A 22042-nucleotide genomic window follows, 5' to 3' on the forward strand; every position below is an offset into this window, starting at 1 on the left:
AGTAGTGCTTAGGTCTTGCAGATTCACCTTGTGGCTTTCACCTGTACTTTAGTCTTCCTGTTTTCTGCTGCCCTATACTTTACCAAGCACTTACATTATTATTATTTTTTCAGTTACATTGTATCTACCATCAGGGTTTTTTTTTTACAATGAAGTGGAAAATTGCATTCTGATTTCTCTATTTTACAAATAGCACTAGCTAGGAGCAAAGCCAATACCATTGCTCTAAATTATATGATACTATGTAACCAGTAATGCTAATCAAAATATGTTTTTCCCCTTTTTCCAGAATAGAGTATGGCAAAGAGACCAACAGGATATGCGGGCAATTCAGCCTGATGCAGGGTATTATAATGATGTAAGTATACATTTCCCTTTGTCTTCTGAAGCTCTAACAATGAGGGATGATATAAATTATACATAGTCCCTTTAGCCATGATAGATATGAATAATTCAGTAATTGCCCTTAATCCCACTTCATAAATTATCTTGTTTTTTCTTATTTAAATTGTAAGCAAGGCATGGGCAAACTTCCGCCATTCAGGAGTTTTAGGCTTCAACTCCCACAATTCCTGAAAGCTGGCTGGGATTTCTGGGAGTTGAAGTCAAAACACCTGGAGGGCCAAAGTTTGTCCAAGCCTATTGTGAACCAAAGAGCAGGCATTGTCATACTACCTATCTTGTCAGCTCTATTGGAGCCCTTTTGAAAAAAAAGTCAGGGCATGATTGCTTAATGAAATTTTGTTCTAAAAAGCAATAGATTGACAAATACATTTGAAAAAAGTTGATGGTATCTTGCACTGTGTGGGATTGGCTTAATGCCCAGGATTGCATTCAAAGATCCTACTATATCAGCAGAAGGCACTTTTGTTTGTGTGTGTGTGTTGTTAGGAACTCATTCTCCCTATGCCCTTTTGGAAAGCTGCTCTGGTACGTTCTGACAATTTTCCAAAGCCAATTTTGGAGACCAGTAGAAATGAGAGAAATATTGGAAATCCACCAGTCTCTGCTATGGAAACACAAGTGTCTTCTCTTTTCACCATGGAATCTCTGGATCTGCGTCCTGTGTAGAATCATGGTGCTGTACTCAAAACATATAGTACAAAGCTTCCCAGACTTACTGCAATTAATGAAAACTCTGGATAGTACCAAACCCTATTGAATGAATGAATTCTATTGGAGGTCTACTATTAAGTCATGCTAAGAAGTCTAGGAAATGCCTAGAAAGGACATGTTTTCTCTGATGTGAGTGAATGAAACCACAGACACGTGTGCCACGGATACAGGGGTCATGCTGTATAGTATCTCAACAAAAGCTTAAGTTTGCTAGGTTTAACACTTTGAGAGCAAAAATTTACAAATTGTTTTTAAAATACATCTTTTTCTCTTTCCTAGCTGGTCCCACCTATTGGAATGTTAAACAATCCTATGAATGCTGTGACAACAAAATTTGTTAGGACATCTACCAACAAAGTAAAATGCCCAGTCTTTGTAGTTAGGGTAAGTATGGATCTGGATCCAATGCTGTCATTATGCTTGATGGAATTTTATTAGTTATTTATTTTATTTACGATTTTTTACCCTGCTTTTCTCAAACCCGAAGATAACTCGAGGTGACTTACAGCCAGGTAGCCATTTGATGCCTTAACAATATACAATTAAAACCACATTTAAAACAGAATTATAAAATACATGGATGGAAATGGTTTTGTCAGTGGAACCAGAAACACAGTGTTTCCCCTTTCCCCTAAAGCTCTCTGTACATTGTAAAAATCTGCTTGGGAGGTTGAAAAATCTTCTGGAGCAGATTCTTTGATGCACAGAAGGTTAAAACAGGAAAGAAGGACAGAAATGGTGGAAGCATGCTAGAATATAAAATGTAATGTATGTTATTACATCCCATGATACTATGTCAAATTGCTTACATTTTCCAAAAAAGGAGCCTGATATTTTGCTACCAGTGTTGCACAAAAGTGGACAACAAAGTAGTAAGGGGAGGGTGTACAAATTCTCTGATTTTATTTCAAGTTGTTTAGAGAAAAGAAACAACCTGGCATTCAACATACTGTCTATTCTTACAAAAAATTGTTCAGTAGTGGGTAATAATAATAACAACATAATAATAAAACTTTATTTATATTCCGCCCTCTCTCCCCAAGGGGACTTAGGGCGGATTCCAACAAAAAATAGCAAAAGCGTAATGCCAAATACATCCATAAATAAAGAATACAAAAACAAACTAATGAAATATTTTTTAAAAACTGAGACAAAATTGTACAAAATTAAATAACATAACCTATCAATTGCTTTACATCCTGTATAAAAGCATAAATCAAGCATAAATTATATAAAACACACATAACAATTATTAAAATAGTTATTAAAATGTTAAACGGCCAATAAAGCCAGCAAGCCAACCATACCAAGTGAGCCAAGACCAACTAAGATTAAAGTATAATAGCAGTATCCAGGAGATGGTGTGTATGTAAACCTCTAAATGTCAGAGTGACTTTTTACATTCTAATATTATAATTTGTGTTTGCTCTTATAGTGGACACCTGAAGGGAGGCGCTTGGTTACTGGGGCTTCTAGTGGAGAATTTACCCTATGGAATGGGCTTACTTTCAACTTTGAAACAATACTACAGGTAAGTCCATCTAGAAATCATTTGAATCATAACTTTCTTAGTAGTATCTTTTAGTATCCGAAGTTAAAACCATTTCAGAATTTGTATTTTGTTTTTGGCTGGTTTGGACAATTTATTAGAATCAGTGAATTTCTTCCTGTAGTAAGGATTTTTTTCTTCCTGTAATAAGAAAGTTTCATTAAAGAAAAGTTGATGATAATGAAAAAAATCTTGTAAATATTGCCTCCGGATATGCAGATTTCTATCTGCAAATTTAACCAATTGCAGATCCAAAATAAAAATGTTAAGGGATGTGACAATCAGTGTCAGTGGGCATTCTTGCTTGTTTTTTTGCAAATGAGTGCACTGTTGCCATTGACACGTTCTGACGAAGTTGATTGCTATCCTGTGATTGGTGGTGGTATGAAGCAGCTTCGTTAAGGTCATGAAAATTGGTGGCAGTGAGCATTCCTTGTTCACTCAGAAATGTGCCACAGCTCATCATATCATGTAGAAACTGCATGGCTCCCTGTAATTGGCAGTGAAGCTCCTACTTGTGAATGAACCAACAATACAAAGCCTTAACTCTCTTTCCCATTGTACCTCAAGACTAATGGATATGGAGAGGAGGAGGGGAGCAGAAGGAGTGGGGCAAGAAGGTGCATCAGGGCTTCCAAATGTGGCTGGGGCATCTTGGTGGAAGGTGAGAAAAAGAGTTAAGGCTTGGTACTGCTGTCAGAGCATACAGAGAGGAGTAGGGGAACAGTGGGCAAGTGGACTGCAATATCATAGAAACCAGAAACCCACTGTACTCTGCTTAATAATATTTATTTTAGTGGGATTGAAGCTGTGATGATAGTCTCCATCAAAATAATGTGTACTTTTGCATATACTACGTAAGCTCACAATAGCCTATTTTTTAAATGAAGAATTGGTTTGTTATTTTTCAAATGTGAGTGATGCTGTCATCTTTCAGTCATGTGAACAAATTCCCTAGAAGTCTTTCCTTTTCCATTTTTCAGGCTCATGATAGTCCAGTAAGAGCTATGACATGGTCACACAATGACATGTGGATGTTGACCGCAGACCATGGGGGATATGTAAAGTACTGGCAGTCCAACATGAACAACGTCAAGATGTTCCAGGCACATAAGGAGGCGATTAGAGAGGCCAGGTTTATACACAATATACCATTTTCTGTAGTTACTATTTTCATGATTAGACTGTTCCCTAAGTGTATTCTACATGCCAACATGCATGGGTATAACCTGAATCTGGGCAATGTCCTGCACCAGATAAACATGTTTTCCTTTGTTTCCATGATTTCACAGATTTACGCATATTTCTCTGAAATGGTATTGTCCCAGTATCTGCCTCTGCAATATGTTAGAGATGTATTTGTCTGCCGCATTTTGCACTGGTATTGGTTTCTCTTTTATATGGTAACAATGTGTATCAGTTATTCGTTTATTAATGCTTTTTGTGTAAGATGACAATTTCATTCTAAATAAAGAATTCAGTTTTAATAATATAATTGAATAAAATATCCAGAAATAAAGCAGCTGCATAGTTCTCACAACATTAAAAAGCTAAATAAAGTGAAGAACTGCTTGGCTTGGTGAGGCCAAAATGTCTAGTAGCATGAGGACCCACATCGATTTTCACATCCAGGCGCCATGTTTGATATTGAATGGGTTCTTCAAGTTTGGAATCAAAAGCTGATAAGGCAACTTCAGGACATCTTTCTGTTTCAGTGGCAATGCTGCAGTTATACATATGTATACTTAGTATAAAAAGTGAAGTGATTTTTCTTTCCTGAGATGACACATGAAGAACTATTAGAGTCTAAGTAAAGATATCAATAAAGGAAAAAAAACATATTATTAAAATGTGCCTGAAGAGGAGCAGAAGCAAACTAAACCTGCAGCAGTGCTCCCTCATGCATGCTGTTCTCCACTGAAGAAGAAGATTCACTACAACAGAAGCACTTTCCCTTTGATTTGCCATTTTCCCTCTTGATTCAGGATTTCCTGGCAGTTTAACAAGAAATGATTTTTATATAGGCATGCATTAATGCAGCTGTGAGCTGATTTATCCTACCAAGTTCTTGCAACATACAAAGTTCCAGGATTTCAAGGGCACTTCTGTTTAGCAGCTGAACAGATACATCTTTGTTCTTCACTGCACATCCATAGCTGTTGAAGATCCAACCAGAGCATAATATACCAAATGCTGTCCTTACTATTTCTTAGTAAGCTTCCTTAAGCTCTTACCGTGAGTGTAGTAGAACAAGTCTTCTCTCAACGACTCTTTTTGAGAAATATATTTGGTTTAGGTTTTTTGAGTAACCAAGTATGTCTAGCTGTCCTCTTTACATTGTGTGATGATTTGGGATTTTTTTTAAAAACTCATCAAATTTTGGGGTCTTAATTGATCCCTCTTATCATAAGAAGTCTTATGGAAGACATGTCATATACAGATATAAACAATTCTAAATGCCCCAGGATGGTTTTTACCCCTCTCGTGCATCTTTCAAAGGTTAAAAGGCTTGCTTTTGTCAGTTTCACATTATGTATGGATATTGCAGACAAATTAAAAATCCGTGAATGGAAGAGGGTAAAATGCGTGTTCTTCGTGTTCCCAATCAGTTGGGAAACAAAATGCAAAAATATTATGCACCATGGAATACATAACAGAACTCTGTTATGCAAGTGGATCCAGTAATGCCAACAGGATGAAGTAAATTTACAGGCACTAAACCTTCAGAGGCCTTCATCAGTATTTATTAACACTTGAGCTATATTTTTCCCTGCTCAGAAGTTTAGATGATCTGTTAAATGCTGACTTCTTTCCCCTGCTGTGTGTCTTCATGTAACAGTTTCTCACCCACGGATAATAAATTTGCTACATGCTCTGATGACGGCACTGTTAGAATCTGGGACTTTCTACGTTGTCATGAGGAAAGAATTCTTCGAGGTACGTTAATAAAAAAGTACTAATTGGGATATGTCAAAAGGGAAAAACTTGTAACTGCCCACAGTAGAACTTTGCAAACTCCTCTGCGCTTTGGCTTCGCTTCCTTAAATCTTTCAAGCAGTGATATCACAAGGATTTGAGAACTCTAGCAGCTGTTACTGTTTAAATTGCTTTTAATATTTGAATTATGTATATTGTGATTATTCCCAATTTTTAGCATTGTTAAAGCATCCATCTGAGAAGGGAATCTTCTTATTTCACCTGACAGTGAATATAATATTTTATATAAAAACACTGGTTCAAGGAAAAGAGCCTATTTCTCCTGAAACAATAATTTGTTGACACATTCCATTTTTGTTTGCTTACATTTTGAATTTTACCATGTAATAGAAAGTACAGCTTTTCAGCAAGTGGATATCACATAAACCAAACATCATTGGAATCACTTTGTACAACCACCACACAGTTTTAGATATAAGCTGCCATTTTCTATTAATAACACCAACAGAAATAAAATACACTGTTAGATACTGTGTTTAGAATTAACAAGAATGTAAAATATATCCTGGGTGAAAAAGATGTAACAACACTATTTTAATTTTCCTTATGTAATGTGGTATATTAGCATTTATTCGTCTTGAGAAATATATCTTAAGCAGTTTTCCTAGTTTAGTTTAGTAGCCTGGATTGATATTGTTAGTACAGATGAATAGGCATCAGCAAACATTTGGAGATAATTGCACTTCAGCGTTTAAACCTCCATATTTTGTTTTGAATCTTGACAAAACATAACCTAATGATTTAGTTGTGAAGAAATTGTGCTGAACTTGAAACTATTCTCAAGCTTCTCAATAGTGCTCCTTGTAGCACTTCAGGAAATATTTCCTGAAAATTAAGTCTACACTTCTCACTAGTGTCTGCTTCTTAATTGTGAACTCATTTCCTTTAACACACACCCACTCAAACTTTGGAGATTGAGTTTGTTTTTTTCCTTTTTCATAAGCCATGGATATACTCCTTCTGAAACAATGAGCTCATCTTTGCCAAACGTATTACCTTACAGTCTTTTAATGCTTAACAACTGCTACGATATACATTCAAGCTTATGCCAGTATGCTTCGTTACCTGTGTGATTCCATTATAAGCTAGACTTTCATATTTATAGCTATCATCCTGATCCTATGTTGGTAGTTCAGATTCCTCATCTATTTGCAGACAGCCGTGCCATAAGGAGTACATTTCCTATAGGTCTGTAATCTCACAATACATTGGGATGTGGAATAGGACAGTGGCTGCATAAGAGAAAGGAGACCGGAAAACCATATTACATTATCAAAACACAAGAGAAATTCAGATCCAGGTTATAGCCCAATTTTTGCTGCTTTTTAGAAACTGAAAGTAACTTGATATAAAATGAAAAGTATATATATTTGTGTGTGTATATATTTACATACTAATATATATAATTTTTATTTATACCCTGCTTTATCTCTCAAAGCAGCTTACATTAAAAATATGATCACATAATGTAAAATATACAAATATTCAAACATTAAAATAGAATTAAACATAACAGTATTAAAATTCACAGTTAAAATCCATTAAAACATAATCAAGACTAAAAACCACATCACCCCTGACTTGATCTTAAAAATCTCCTTCCTTAAAAGCCTGTTTAAATAAGAAAGTTTTAGCCTGCCACTTCTTGTTTAAATAAGAAAATTCCATCAATAAATGAAATATAGCATGTGCCTTGATGTAATAATATGGAACTCAATTTGTAATAGGATTGGCTTCCATGTACATATGATTAGGGGTTGAAGTCTTTAAAAATGTGTTGTTAAGGAGTGGTATGAATGATAATAATTTCTTATTGAGAAGAAAAATCATTTATTCCCATCCTTTCCATTAGTTGGTGAAATTCTTCATACTCTAAATAGATGAAGCATATACACTTTGATTAGGATCACTGATAAGGAAAGTTTCACTGTGTAGTTGAAGCACCTTCCATCATCTCACCCCACTAAAAGATGACATAGTTCTATTTACAAAGGTGTTAAAAATGAATTCTTCCTACTTGTCAGCATTTAATGGCCCAGAACACTGGGATATTCTCCTATCCGGTAAAGACGTAGGAAGAGATAAGGAATTCTTCTTTTTGTGAACTGTAGCATTCACTCAGAGATAACTCTTACTCAGTTCAGTGGAATTTATTCCCCTTTATGTGTGCTGATATTTGTAGCTTTAGTGTGGGAGACGACTCAAGAGCCAAACATCTTACAAACATCAACTCTTCTTTTCCATAGATTATATGACAGACTAATGGTGTTTCTGTGACAAGCCAATTCTACATTTTTGCTGATTCGTAAACACTAAGATTCACTTTGTTGGCTGGAATATTATATACAATATGATTCCTTAATGTTCTGGGTCTTATTTGTTAAAATATAGATACTACTATGGGTTCCTTCATAAAAAATTCTTTCAGGCTAAAAAATAACATGTCAGACTTTTTAGACGCCATGAGCTGTCAACAGTACTCATTCAAATACGTACAAACTGTATAATTTCATCTAATATGCTAATGAATTGTCCAGTGATAAGTAATAAAGCTATTAGAATAAATAGAAATAGAGAAGGGAAAGCACAGAGATGTTGATTGAGCTTCAGTTTAAGGTACCAATGACTTAGTTTGCCTTTTGGAAATTTTCTTTTTTCAGATTATCATATTGAAATTTATTTACATTTTAATTAATTTTTTCTACGTTTCTTTGTTTGCTCTCTTGCCTAGTTTTATTATTCAAGTTCTTTCTCAAATCAAGGGAAAATTGCATGTTTTAGTCTATTTGCTACTAAATCATTTTAAATACCAGCCTTCGAGCACATTAAAAAACAGAAACAAGAAACAGCATTTAACTAGATCATACGCAAACAAATTGAGCTTCTTGTAAAAGTAACCGACTCTTTGTAGCATGCCCCTAGAGCAGTGCTTCTCAAACTGTGGGTCCTCAGATGCTTTGGCCTTCAACTCCCAGAAATCCTAACTAACAGCTGGTAAACTGGCTGGGATTTTTGGGAGTTGTAGGCCAAAACAACTGAGGACCACAGGTTGAGAACCACTGCCCTAGATAGAGTCTATAAACATGTTGATTACTTGTACACTCACAAAAACTGACATCTGCATCATTTGCTAGTGAAACCTACTTTTGCTGCTTTCCTGACCTTCACATTTCATTAGAGTGGTTATGTAAAAGCATCCCTGTAGATATACTGCAGTGGTTTTAAGACTATCTTGGAATCTCTGCACATCCTCAGAAACATAATCGCTAATAGCGAACAAGCTTCTTCAAAACCCATGCCTATTTGCTATTCATTTTCCTTTTGCAAGGAAGTGTTGGAACTGTTCCTACTAACAGTGATGTTTCCAGATACACCAGAGCATTTCCCAAAAGACTAATTTGTAGTGGATTTTTGGACGATATCTGTGTGGGAGAGCTTACCTGAAGCTGGAACACTTGAGAAGAGCAATCTGAAGAGATACTGTGTTACTCTAATGCAGTGTTTCTCAACCGTGGGGGGGGGGGTCGCAAGGGGGGTTTCAGAGGGGTCTCCAAAGAGATTCTTTAATTGTATGTGAACTATAAATCCCAGCAACTACAACTCCCAAATGTCAAGGTCTATTTTCCCAACTCCACCAGTGTTCACATTTGGGCATATTGAGTATTCATGCCAAGTTTGGTCCAGATCCATTATTGTTTGAGTTCACAGTGCTCTCTGGATGTAGGTGAACTAGAATTCCAAAACTCAAGGTCAACACCCACCAACCCTTCCAGTATTTTCTGTTGGTCATGGGAGTTCTGTGTGCCAAGTTTGGTTCAGTTCCATTATTGGTGGACTTCAGAATGCTTTTTAATTGTAAGTTAATTATAAATCCCAGCAACTACAATTCCCAAATGACAAAATCAATCCTCCTCAACCCCACCAGTATTCAAATTTGGGCGTATCAGGTATTTGTGCCAAATTTGGTCCAGTGAATGAAAATACAACCTGTATATCAGGTATTTACATTATGATTCATACCAGTAGCAAAATTACAGTTATGAAATAGCAATGAAAATAATTTATGGTTAGGTGTCACCACAACATGAGGAACTGAGCGGTCACAACGTTAGGAAGGTTGAGAACCACTGCTCTAATGATTACAGAAGCCTCAAGTTGTTCCTGACACGAGGGAAAAAGTATCAAACCTAGAAAAATTCCTTTAAGATCCACATGGAAAGGGTGGCAGATCATGAATTACACACCCCAGAAGTACATATTGCATTACGGTTAATAGTGCACACTTTTGTTTTACCCAGAGAGATAGACACAATGGATTCAGGCCTGTGACATCTTTCTTGCAGGCTCATTCTCCCTTTTAGCAGTTAAGAATTTTGAAGTTGTGTCTAATAAATATACATATATCTTATTTTGCTTCCATAACTCTGAAATGCTATAATTTTCGAAGAATTGGGAACCCTAAAATACCAAGCTTTCATTAACCTTGAGTTTGAAATATATTTGATGTACCTGAAAAATATCTTCTGCCCTCTGTATTTGTGGGTTTGACTTGTACAAATTTGATTATCAGCAGATTTGTTCTAAATGTTCTCTAAGAATCTCTTAAGTCCTGTTGTCAACCTCTGCTAGAAGTTGACCATAGAATCTCACTGGAGGACCTAGTATTTCCTAGAGAGGTGTTCTCTCAAGTAAAAAAATAGTGTCCTTTGCAGTTTTACCATTTTCATGGGTCCTGCGCCCCTAATCCCATCAAATACAATTAAATTGGGAATTTAATTGTATTTAGTATTACTTTGGGGGCCATTAGTTTGGATTCGAGAGAGCTTAGGTATGTTCTTGTTTATCTTTTTGTCTAAGTATTTCCTTCTGGAGCAGAGACTGAATAGCCTGGTTTAGATCATCATGTCATACATTATAAGCTATGTTCAGCATCAAGACAAGTGCTCTTCACCTCTGTTCTAATCCTGTCCCTGCTACATCTTTGCACATGCTGGCTTTGGGGTGGAGACACTTGGCTTCCTATGTTTAAACCAAAAAATTGTGACATGATAGTAAAAACAAAATAAAGTCAGGGAAACAGTGAAGCTGTAATAAAAAAGTATTAACCAATGGCTTAAATCATAGTTGTCAGTAAAAAAGACAAAAACAACTATGCATGTAATCAACATGCACCCACCCACAACACTTTTTTTGCAAGTTGGGTCAGGTTGAGAAAATATGACTTGTCCAAGGCCATCAGTGGGTTTCCATGCCTGAGCAGGGATTTAAACCCCAGTCCCACAGAGTCCTAGTCCAAAACTCAAAGCACTACACAATGCTGGCTCGCTACTTTTATCAGTATATGTACCTTATTCCCAATCTCTTTTCTATCTCCTTCACCCCTAGGATGAGTCTGTTTTAATACACTTGCCAGAGTCTTTTAAATTATGCATGAAGTATCAAGCAGCCTATCACTTGTTAATCTGTTCATTCTGGCTAATCGTTGTCTAAGATTCAATATCTACTTGGTATGTTAACAAGCATTTTAATTGCTCACACCATTCCTTGAAATTATGAAGGCAGGGATGAATCCTGCTAGGTTTAAATCTGTGAGATAATGTCAGCTGTCTCATCACTTCTGGGCAATAGAATCTGGATATTGGAAATCAGTAAGAAATCCCTACAGTTTGTTGGGATAACCATAGGGAGGCAAAATGCCTCCAGTGTTGGAAAATCTAATGCCCCCTAAAACACAAGGCTTTCAATTCAACCCAAGTACCTTGATTTGGTGGCTCACTTCATGTCCCCAAGCAAAAACATTGATTTTATGTACACAACTGGAAAGAGAACAACTGAAACCCACAAGGAACATTCTGAAATGAGAGAGCACACTTGCCTATCATATTTCTGCTGAGAATGAACAGAACATGTGTACAGTGTCCCCTTACTTATCACAGGTGTTATGTTCCAGGACCACCCGCGAAAAGTGAAAATCCGCGAAGTAGAGACGCTATATATGTATATTGCATTCCGAGGGTGAGGCAGAAGTGAGGAGAGTTTTGAAGGCACCACACACCTTTTTTTTGCTAGATATCTCTGCTTTGCTTTACAATCTCTCTTGATTGGCTGCCTCTCTCCCGAGGGGGAGAGTGAAACCCCCCTTCCACACTCCATCGTTGCCAGGAGGCGGGATTAGAATGCCGCTCTGGGTAGCAGCAACCATTCATAAACTGAGAGACAAAAACCCGCGAAAAGCGAAGTATGAAGTAGCGAGGGAATACTGTATATCCTATTTTCCTGCTACCATTTCTATTAGCTAGCTTCCCTTAATAAAACAATGTATTTCAGTTGCATTGTGAACAGCTTTATTTGTTGCAACTTGAGAAGACAAGCAGTTTTTTCCTTTCATGTAGTTTTGCATGTCAACACCTCTCCATGGGAGTCAAAGCAAACCTCAACTTTACATTTTGATTTCTTCTAAGTGTTACCATGTGTCAGTTTAATATAATATGGCTCTCATAAAAAATATTGTAAATCAGAATAGTGATCTGGTTCAGCAACAGTTATGGTTTATGAGTTTATTTATTGTATGTTGCACATTTAAGTTATTGGTTTTAATAATTGGGCTTGAGAATTACCTGGTGGGCGGGGGAATTAGGGGTTACCATGCTGCTGTGGTTGATGTCTTGAAAGGTTGAGTGTTCCCTGAGGATAGTACTGGAGGACTGCTATTCAGTCTCTTGCCCAAAGGCTTGTGAGAGTTCTGTTCTTTCACACATGTGCTACTACCAACTATACAATGCAAGCATGGCATGTTGGTGGTCGGTGATAATACTGATATCCAATTCTGTTTATGTTTTTCAACATGACAGTATTTCCAATGACACTGTGGGAGTGTTGATATGGTGTCTGAGAACAATGCTGAATTCCATACAAAAAAGCAAATTTATAATCTAGGAAATAAGTACTGATACAGGTTGAGCATCCCTTATCCAGAAATCCAAAATACTCCAAAATACAAAATTGGCTACATGGGTGGTTGAGATAGTGACACCCTTGTTTTCTGATGGCTTGGTGCACACAACCTTTGTTTCATGCTGGAAACAGTCTCTGAATTTATGCACAGGCTAGATGTTGAGAATTTTCATGTATTGTAATGGGTAGTTTTAAGGAATGTACAATAAATGTATTGCGCAGAAATAAGTCTGCAAGACATATGTGTGCCACATGTAGTCCAAAATCCCATGCTTTGTGGTCAGACTTTTAGTAGAATGTGGAAGATTTTGTCTGTTACTTTCAAAATTTTAATTAGTCCAGCTCTAGGTTGGATGAGCTTTTAAAAAAAACTTGTTGTTTTTGCTTTAAAACTTTTAAGAACAACTGTTCATAGAAAGAGAAGATATCATGCTTGTTCATTGGCGTGGGTTTTCAAGTTTAGACAACTTGTATCAAGCAGCAGTACTCGACTGCTAAAGCACATGCAGTTTTCCTTCAAAATGATGCACATTCTTTTTTTCCTTGACAAAACAATATGTATATCAATTGCTGAGGAATGCCCCCAAGCACTCGCAAGAGATGGCCACCCAACATCTGTTTTAAAGACCTACAAAGGAGCAGATGCCAACTTGACAGCGAGTCATTTCCATTGATGAACACCTTTTACTCTCAAAAAGTTATTTCTAATGTTTAGCTGGAATCTCTTTTCTTGTAATCTGAATCTATTGGTTCATGTACTAGTTTCTGGAACAACAGAAAATATGCTTGCTCCATCTTTTAAATTACATTATTTCAGTTTTCTCCAAACTAAACATAACTAGCTCCCTGAACTGTTCATAGTATTTGGTTTCTAGACCTTTTCCAATGCTCCAGTTTGTCAATATCCTTCTTGAATTGTGGTTCTTAGAACTTGGCATAGTATAACAGGTGAGATCTGACCACAGAAGAACAGAATGGTTGGTGCTATGATTCTGCTCTATTTTTCTATTTCACATATTTGTTTGCTGTCCTTCTCACCCCTCGGGGGGGTTGGGGAGATGGAACTCAGGGCGGCTTCACAACAGGCATTAATTTAATGCCAACAACAGTAATAAATAATAATACAATTAAAACAATTCATTAAAACATTAAATTACTAAGACATTTGTTTAAAATCATGCAGGTTTAAAATGCAAGTCCGGGTCAGTCCATTTAGTTACTATGTTCCTTTTGATGCAGCTTAGAAGTGTATTGACTTTTTTGGTCATTGCATCCCATTTTTTATTCATGTTTAGCTTGTGGTTTACGAAGACTCTTTTCACGTGTACCATTGTCAAGCCAGGTCTCACCTATATTTGTGTATTTCATTATTTACTGCCTAAGCCTAGTACTTAACATTTTCTCCTATTGAAATTCATTTTATTAGGCTTCACTCAGCATTTCAATGTGTTAATATCATTTTGAATCTTGATACTGTTCTCTGGGGGTGTTAGCTACCTCTCCTAATTTAGTGTTTTTGGAGACGTGGTAAACATCTCCCCTGTTATATCATCCAAGTTATTTATAAAAATATTGAATACGATTGGGCCCAAGACAGAACCTTAAGGTACCCCACTAATCGCTTGAGGAACCAGAGGTGAGAACTTTTGAGGTTTAGTCTGTCAACCAGTTGCAAATCCACCTAACAATAGTTCTGCATTGCCCACATTTATTCAGCTTGTCTGCAAGGATCTCAGAGACTTTCCTTACTGAGGTCAATGTATACAACATCCCTAGCCCTGGCCTGATCTACTAAACTTGTAACTATACTAAAAGATACATTAATTAGCTTGGCATAAATTATTTTTGAAAGACCTGTTCTAGCCCCAGGTAATCATAAAATTTGTTTCTAACTTCTAATCAACTATTTAGTGATTTGTTTTAGAATATTTTCTGGCATCGACATCAAGCTGATATTAGTTGCTTGGGTGCTAGTTTTCCACATTTGAAAATGCTGGCAACAATCTCCCTTGTGTATGCTGGGACCTATCCTGGTCTCAAAAATTCTCAAAATTTATTGTCAGTGGCTCTGCAACTATATCTGGAAGATCTTTGGATGCAGTTCATCCAGCCCTGGAAAATTGAATATCCTGTAGATAACTAACATTGTGTAGTGGTTTGTGCATTCGACTATAACTCTTGTGAGAAAACTTGAGGCAAAAAGGTGCTCCGCGATTCCAGCTTTCTCTGTCCTCTTAGAATTTCACCATTTTTCCATGATAGTCCTGCTACCTTTTTCTTGTTTTTCTTTTTGTCCTGAAAATAGTTGTTTTTATTATTTTAAACTTTCTGGTAAGCAAAACCCATTCTAGAATTTTAATTTTTCAGATTTTCTCTCTACCTGTACTTGCTTCTGTCTGTGAATTTGATCTTTCATGTCATCTACATGTGTTTTTAAAATCTTAGCTCATCTGGAGATTTTTTATAGATCCAGTGTGTCTCCTTTTATATATATTATTACATTTTTATAGAAACTACAAAAATACAATAAATGGAAGATAGCAATTATTTGGAAGTAGAAAACATGATTAAAAACATGAAAAAGTACAGAGAAAGAAAGGAAGAATACATATGTAATAATACATATATAGAGCAACTAACACATGATACTAAGGCAACAAACTAAACATTAAATATTGATTAACTAAAATCCTATAGTACACTGACCCTGTAATCCAAAAATGCAATGAATGATAAAACCTGACAAAGAAAAAAATATTATTCTGTCCTTACAGGTCCAACTAAGTAATCCTACTAGAATAGTTAGTTCTCACAACCACAGACTATTTCATTGTTACAATTACTCAAAAAGTCCTTTAATGGCCCCCAGTCTTTCAAAAAAAATCATTTAGCATATTCTTCAAAACTCATGTTAGCTTGACAGTTTGGGCTTACTCCGCAACCTTGACAATCCATTCCTCTGTTGTCACTACAGTATTTCACTCCATTTGCAGATGTGGGCAAGCAGTTTTCTTGCTGGGTTGCTGTAAGTTTTTCAGGCTGTATGGCCATGTTCCAGAAGCATTTTCTTCTGATGTTTTGCCTGCATCTATGGCAGGCATCCTAAGAGAATGTGACCTCACAACCTTTTTCAAATCTCTTTTGATTTCTTTCCACAGTCTGGCATTTACTATTTTTGCTCATTGGAATTGAGTCTTGAATATATCTCATCTTTACGATATTCCCTATGCATCACAAACCCTTCTAATTTAGCATTTCTGATCATGGAATTTCACCCAGCATTTCTCTAAACTTGTTGAAATCAGGTTTCTTGAAGTCATTATGTTTGGCTTTCCTTTTTTCTCTAGGCCCTTCCACACTGCCCTGTATCCCAGGATCTGATTCCAGATTATCTGCTTTAAACTGGAATATATGAGCCCCCACTGCCAGATAACCTGGGATAGATAATCTGGGATCAGATCCTGGGATATAGGGGCAGCGTGGAAGGGCCCACTTTATAGCAAATCTTAACAGAAAAGTAATTTTCAGCCAAGGATCTCACTACTTCCACCTCATTTACTAGTTCATCCATGTTAGTAAAGATCAAATAAAAAATAGTCAATCCATCTGTTATTTTCCCTTTCTTGTCTGCAAGGGCAGTGAAGAATATGTTGGACCTTACATTCTGGGCAGAATTTGACTTCAAAAAAACCAAGTTGTTGAAATCTACCATTACTAATATAACTGTCATTTAAAAAAATATGTGTCATTTGTTCTAAGTCGTAAAATTTTTCAGTTTGACCTGGGTTATCTATAATGTGGGCATGGATGTGTGTGCGCATGAATCCTCCAAGTTGACTTTCAATTTTCAGTAATCCCATTAATTTGATAGGAGTTGTTTGGCAAGGAATACTCAGAGGTCGTTTTGCTAGTTTCTTTGTTTGAAATATAGCCTTCATCACCTGGTATTAATTGGTGGTCTCACATCCAAGTACTTGGGTTGACCCTGCTTAGCTTGCAACATCAGGTGGGATCAGCTGCTGTTAAGATATTTAGACCTTTGGTGGTCTATACTAAATTCCCACAATGATGCCACAGTTGTTTCCCTCCTCTTACATTTTTATTCAGATATTCCCAGCCTAGGATGTATCTGCATTGGCCACTTAATCTGTGGCCAGTTCACAGCAGTAATGCTTCAGACTGATTCAGGAGGTAGTCACATATCCCATTGTCAACCTGTGTTGTTGGCAGGCTGGAGCCTTACATGGTCCATGTGGGCCGAAACTGGTTTGTCCTCACTGGACTGTCACCTTACCATCCCTGTCAAAGTCACCACTGCCAAATGGCCATAGAGCTCCTGGGTGTTGTGGACCTTTCATGCAACCTTCAGGAGAGGCATGTGTGTGACCAGGGAGAAGGAAGGGAGTTGTCCCTCTTTCTCCCTCTGGTCATGTGGGGACCACTGCTAATGTCAGCATGTGGTGCCCATCACAGTCAGGAGTTCTCTGGAGCTCTGTTCTGTGGCCATCCAGTGATAGCAGTGATACATGCCTGATTTGTCCTTCTGCTGACAAGCTCAGGGAAAGGGGGATAGCGATGACAGCCTGTATGCACAGCAGACCAGACAATTCCATATTGAACCTGGTTGTGCTGTCTACAATGCACTCAAACTGCAGGGCTACACCACAGTTGCGGAAAAATTTCTCAGTCAATCTGGCCTGATTGTTTTTGTTTGTTTGTTTTTTTCATGTCAGGAGCGACTTGAGAAACTGCAGGTCGCTTCTGTTGTGAGAGAATTGGCTGTCTGCAAGGACATTGCCCAGGGGATGCCAGGATTTTTTTTTGATGTTTTACTATCCTTGTGGGAGGCTTCTCTTATGTCCCCGCATGGGGAACTGGAGCTGACAGAGGGAGCTCATCCATGCTCTCCCCGGATTTGAACCTGTCCTGCCAGCACAAGGGTTTAACCCACTGCGCCACCGGGGACTCCAGTGTGGGCTGTTGAACCCATGTAAATAAGCCCTTAGTTTTTATGCTTTAAATCAGGGGTAGGCAACTATGGAAATGAGACGGGAAGACATTACTTCCAAAGGAGACTTGGATAGCTTCAGTGACATTCCAAAAAAAAAAAAAATCAATAATAACTTTATATCTTTGACAAAGAAAATAAATATCCTAATGCAATGAATTTAATGCTAAGTTAATCAGTTACAGAATTGAGCAGATGCAGTACCAATAGTTTTTCTGTGTACAGGATCAGGTTAGGAGAAAAATTGTGCAGGAAATTTTCAATCACTCCTTCACAAAACACACATACGTAGTAGTAATCAGCCAATGATTCCAAATCTTTGACTTTGAAGTTTCAGGGTGTTGACAACTATCGTACATTGTAATAAATACCTGGAAATGTTCTGGTGAGTCACAACTTAACTATAAAGAAATTTCCTTTAGATTAAGTGAAAAAGAAGGGATATGGTTTGAATGGTCGTATAACTCCTTAACAAACTGGGATATGAATATGCCTTTTGCCTGCAAGGGCAGCACTTTCATTCTGTCCTTTGTGCAAATGACAGTTAAACTAAAAAATCCATCAGCAACAATTGTGCCTGTTATATTGGAACTGGGAAACCATGATTAACAGCTCAAGAAGGTTACATTGAATTAAAGCGACTTCAGTTTGTAGTTTAATATCTTCACTTGTTTTGAAGTTGATATAATTTATCAATTGAGGATATGGAGAACAGTATCGCTAGCCCTTCTTCATAGTAATCCATGTGACCAGCACAAGTGGGTCTTGTGTCTATACACCAGTGGTGTTTTGGACTTCAGCTCCCACAATTCCTAACAGCTGGTAAGATGGCTGGGTTTTCTGAGAGTTGAAGTCCAAAACACCTGAAGGACCAAAGGTTGAAAATCACTGCTATACACTGACCACTGTAGAACCTTTTAAGAACAAGTGGTTTTTGACTTTAGCAGCACCTCTCATGTGCATGTCTGTACAGTCAGGTATACTCAGGGAGAACTGAGTTAATAGGGGCTTGGATTAATTTTTCACTAAATACAGAACTGCTGTATACAGGAAGTCCCCAGTTATAAACATCTGACTTACAAACGACTCATAGTTAAGAACATTGGTGAGACAACAGGAAGAGAGAGAAATCTACCCCTCAGAAGGGGAATTCACTCCTGAAAGAATTACAACAGGGAAAAGGCATCTGCACTGAAGCTTTATCACCAATCCTTTTTCTACAACAAGCCAAATTTTGCAAAATCCAATTATCACAGGGACAGAAAGTGTGGTGAAATCTTCTGAACAGGGGCACAGACAGCAAAACAAGCACCACAGGTGTAGTAACCTTTCCCTTTGCTATCCAAAGCAAATATGAGATTGTTAGCCACCTTGAGTCCCCATGGGGAGAAAAGCGGGATATACATTAGAGAGAGAGAGAGTTAAGTTACACTTAAAAATTTATCTGTCCCAACTTACAAACACATTCAACTTAAAAACAAATCTACAGGGCCTATTTTCCTCATTTCTTTTGTAGAGAAACCAAAGTCCTCAGTCTGAAAGCATTTGCTGGGATCTCAAGGTCTGTGTGAATACAGACCATTTTCCCTTGACCTATTTACAGCTATTGAAAAAACACCAAAGCCAATAGGTTCCCCTAGCCATCTGAAGATAGTTTGATGACAGAACAAGAAGGAGTTGCACACTGGAGAAGAGAGACTATAACACACATTCTTCTGCAAGTGAAAGTGCCCTTTTGAAATCTTAAGAACGAAACAATAATGAGTTTCTATCAGTTATTGTTCATTTGAAGAGTAATATTTTGTGTACCCATAACGTAAATATTACCTTCACAGATGAGAGCTTTGGGTGCTTTCACAAGAAATAATATTACACTATAATTACCTATTTTTGACAAGCTTGAGAATAATTTGCACTATTTCCATTTTTAATTTAGCTAATTCCCATGAAATTTGAATTAGGTTTCATGGATTTCCTCCCTTTCTATAGCGAAAGATGGTCAGAACTATGGCAGGTTCCATCTTTGCTATATAGAAATGTATAATTCGCTTTTTCAACAGTGATGTGTTTTTCTGCAGCTAGAAATGTTGGTGTGAATTTATTAAGAAAGCAAAAATGTTAGTAGGTCACTGTTGTGCCTTTGATGGCAAATTTCTTTTTTCAAAAACTGAATCTATCATTTCCTCTTTTGCTACCATCCATAACACTCCATTCATTTTGCTTGGACATATGGACATACTTTTAGTAATATATTGAATAACATTTCAAAGCCACCAAAATAGAAAGTTGTCAAAGCAACTGGGTGACACTCCCTGCACTGCCAAGCAGCACTGCTGTCACTTTACATTGTGCTAATATACTACAGCAAGACAGACATGTTTCCTGTTTACTTTGACACATTCCTCCATTCACACTATGCAAGGTTATCATTTACTTTCAGTGTTATCACCATATACTGGTAGTTGATTTTCACTGGCTATTTAATCCCAGGCCATCAATATATATATGATCTGCAGTTGTTCAGAAAGCTCACACAAAAAAATCTGAAAATGACTCAGAAGCAGCCACAGATTGGAATAAATGATACATAAAAACAAAATGCCAAAGTTGTTATGAGTGAGTTTTGGGGGTCATTTTAAATCTCTTTTTAGAAAGTGAAAATTCTGCACAGTCCTCTGATACCTTGACATATGTGCGCTATTACATTCAATAAAGTCACAAATTGCAAACATTTTGTTAAAAAATAATGGAAAAGACACTGTCAGAATAGAAGATTGCCTCAAAAAGAACTTTCTGAAAGTTCTTAAATTATCCTTTCAGTTCTCTGTCTATTGAATATATTTAATTATTGAGTTGCAAGATGCTGTTTTCAGCTCACATCTGACTGCCTCGGTTTAAGTTTCTGTTCAAGGAAAGATACCAGAGGCCTGCTGAAGTAACACCCTGTCTGCTTTAAAACTGATCAGGTCCTCTGCCAGAGTAAATCTAATATGTTAGCAGATTGATATAGTTCTTAAAATCACTTGCAAACAACTTGCAAAATTACTTACAGACCTATTCCCTCTCATGCTGAAGATGTCTATTGCAAAGTGCAGACACTTTCCTGAAATATCCATAGTAGCAGCTGATTTACCAGAGGGGGCATGGATTACTCACTAGTGGAGGAAGGGAACAAAGCATAGTTTGATGGTTGGAATATTCTTCCACTTTTCCCAAGAAAATATAGGAATTAACTCATTTTAATGGACTCTAAATGGTCATCTCAGCTCAAAATAAATTAAATGTGAACGCTGAAATTCATTTATCCAATTGTTCATAGATCCATTCTTTATATTCTTGATCTCATTACTTTTTCAGTACTGTAATGGGATATAAACATGTTAATACGTTTAACAACACAGACATCTTTGAATAATGGCTACATTTCTAACTATAAATAAGAACACGCTTCTGCATTTCTTCCCATGCTGAACAGATTACATTAAATGTGAGCAGTACCAGTACCTGCAGAAATACTTAACATTTCAGTAGAGCAGAATTGTTTTGTGAAAAAATAAAATATTCATCCTTCTTTTATAGATTACAGTAAATGTTGAAATTCTTCCCACCTTCACTCTGCACCAGGCATGGGCAAACTCTGGCCCTTTAGGTATTTTGGACTTCAACTCCCACAATTCCTAACAGCCAGTTAGGCATTATGGCAGTTGAAGTTCAAAACACCTGGAGGGCCAAAGTTTGCCCATGCCTTCTCTACACCCTCACGTTCTTTATCTGTTTAGCAGATTCCCCATTTCCTTTGAAAAATTGAAGTTTCAAACATACATATATTTAGTCATTGTGATTAACAATCTTCTCTAGTATCATTTTTCCCTGGTTTTATACACACATTTTGTTTTTAATTATTGGTTCTGTCTTCCTGTCATGCTTTACATATCTCTGCTTAAAGAAAACACGGTATACAAATTAGAGAACTAAAAATACTATTTCAGTTAAGACAAAGAAATGGATATCAGTATATACAATGTAAAATAAGTGGATTTAACAATATCTATTAAATGGAATTCTCCTACCTAACACATCTACTACATGAATGCTTAGGGAACATTACACACTTCCCATATATCTGCCGAACCATTGGAAATTAGTAGGGTAGCCAACACACACTGAGGAACCTTCCACACAGCCCTATATCCCATAATATCAAGAAGCTCTGTATAAGGGGTCAGTGTTACATATCTCCTGTTGATTTATTTACCTAACTTATATGCATCCTTCTCCAGAAAAGATTTCAAAGTGGTTTGACAGTAAGAACTCCAGAGAATCGTGTAACAAATCCAATTCATGAAACTTCCTTTATATATATATGTATATGTATATGTATATGTATGTATGAGACTTAATAATATATATTTTAATTA

General features: G+C 36.9%; 1 protein-coding gene across 2 annotated transcripts in view; it reads left to right on the forward strand.

The window, feature by feature from the left end:
* The window catches only part of WDR33 (WD repeat domain 33), a 62215-nt gene that overhangs the window by 12345 nt on the left and 27828 nt on the right, over positions 1–22042 (forward strand). For both annotated transcript variants that reach the window (XM_060768138.2, XM_060768139.2), the window contains 5 exons: positions 290–358; positions 1396–1500; positions 2552–2647; positions 3649–3800; positions 5505–5602. In XM_060768138.2, coding sequence (XP_060624121.2) covers positions 290–358; positions 1396–1500; positions 2552–2647; positions 3649–3800; positions 5505–5602 — 520 coding nt within the window. The remainder of the gene's footprint in view (positions 1–289; positions 359–1395; positions 1501–2551; positions 2648–3648; positions 3801–5504; positions 5603–22042) is intronic.

The sequence above is a fragment of the Anolis sagrei genome, chromosome 3 (assembly GCF_037176765.1).
Source record: "Anolis sagrei isolate rAnoSag1 chromosome 3, rAnoSag1.mat, whole genome shotgun sequence".
In the NCBI taxonomy this organism is placed as follows: Eukaryota; Metazoa; Chordata; class Lepidosauria; order Squamata; family Dactyloidae; genus Anolis; species Anolis sagrei.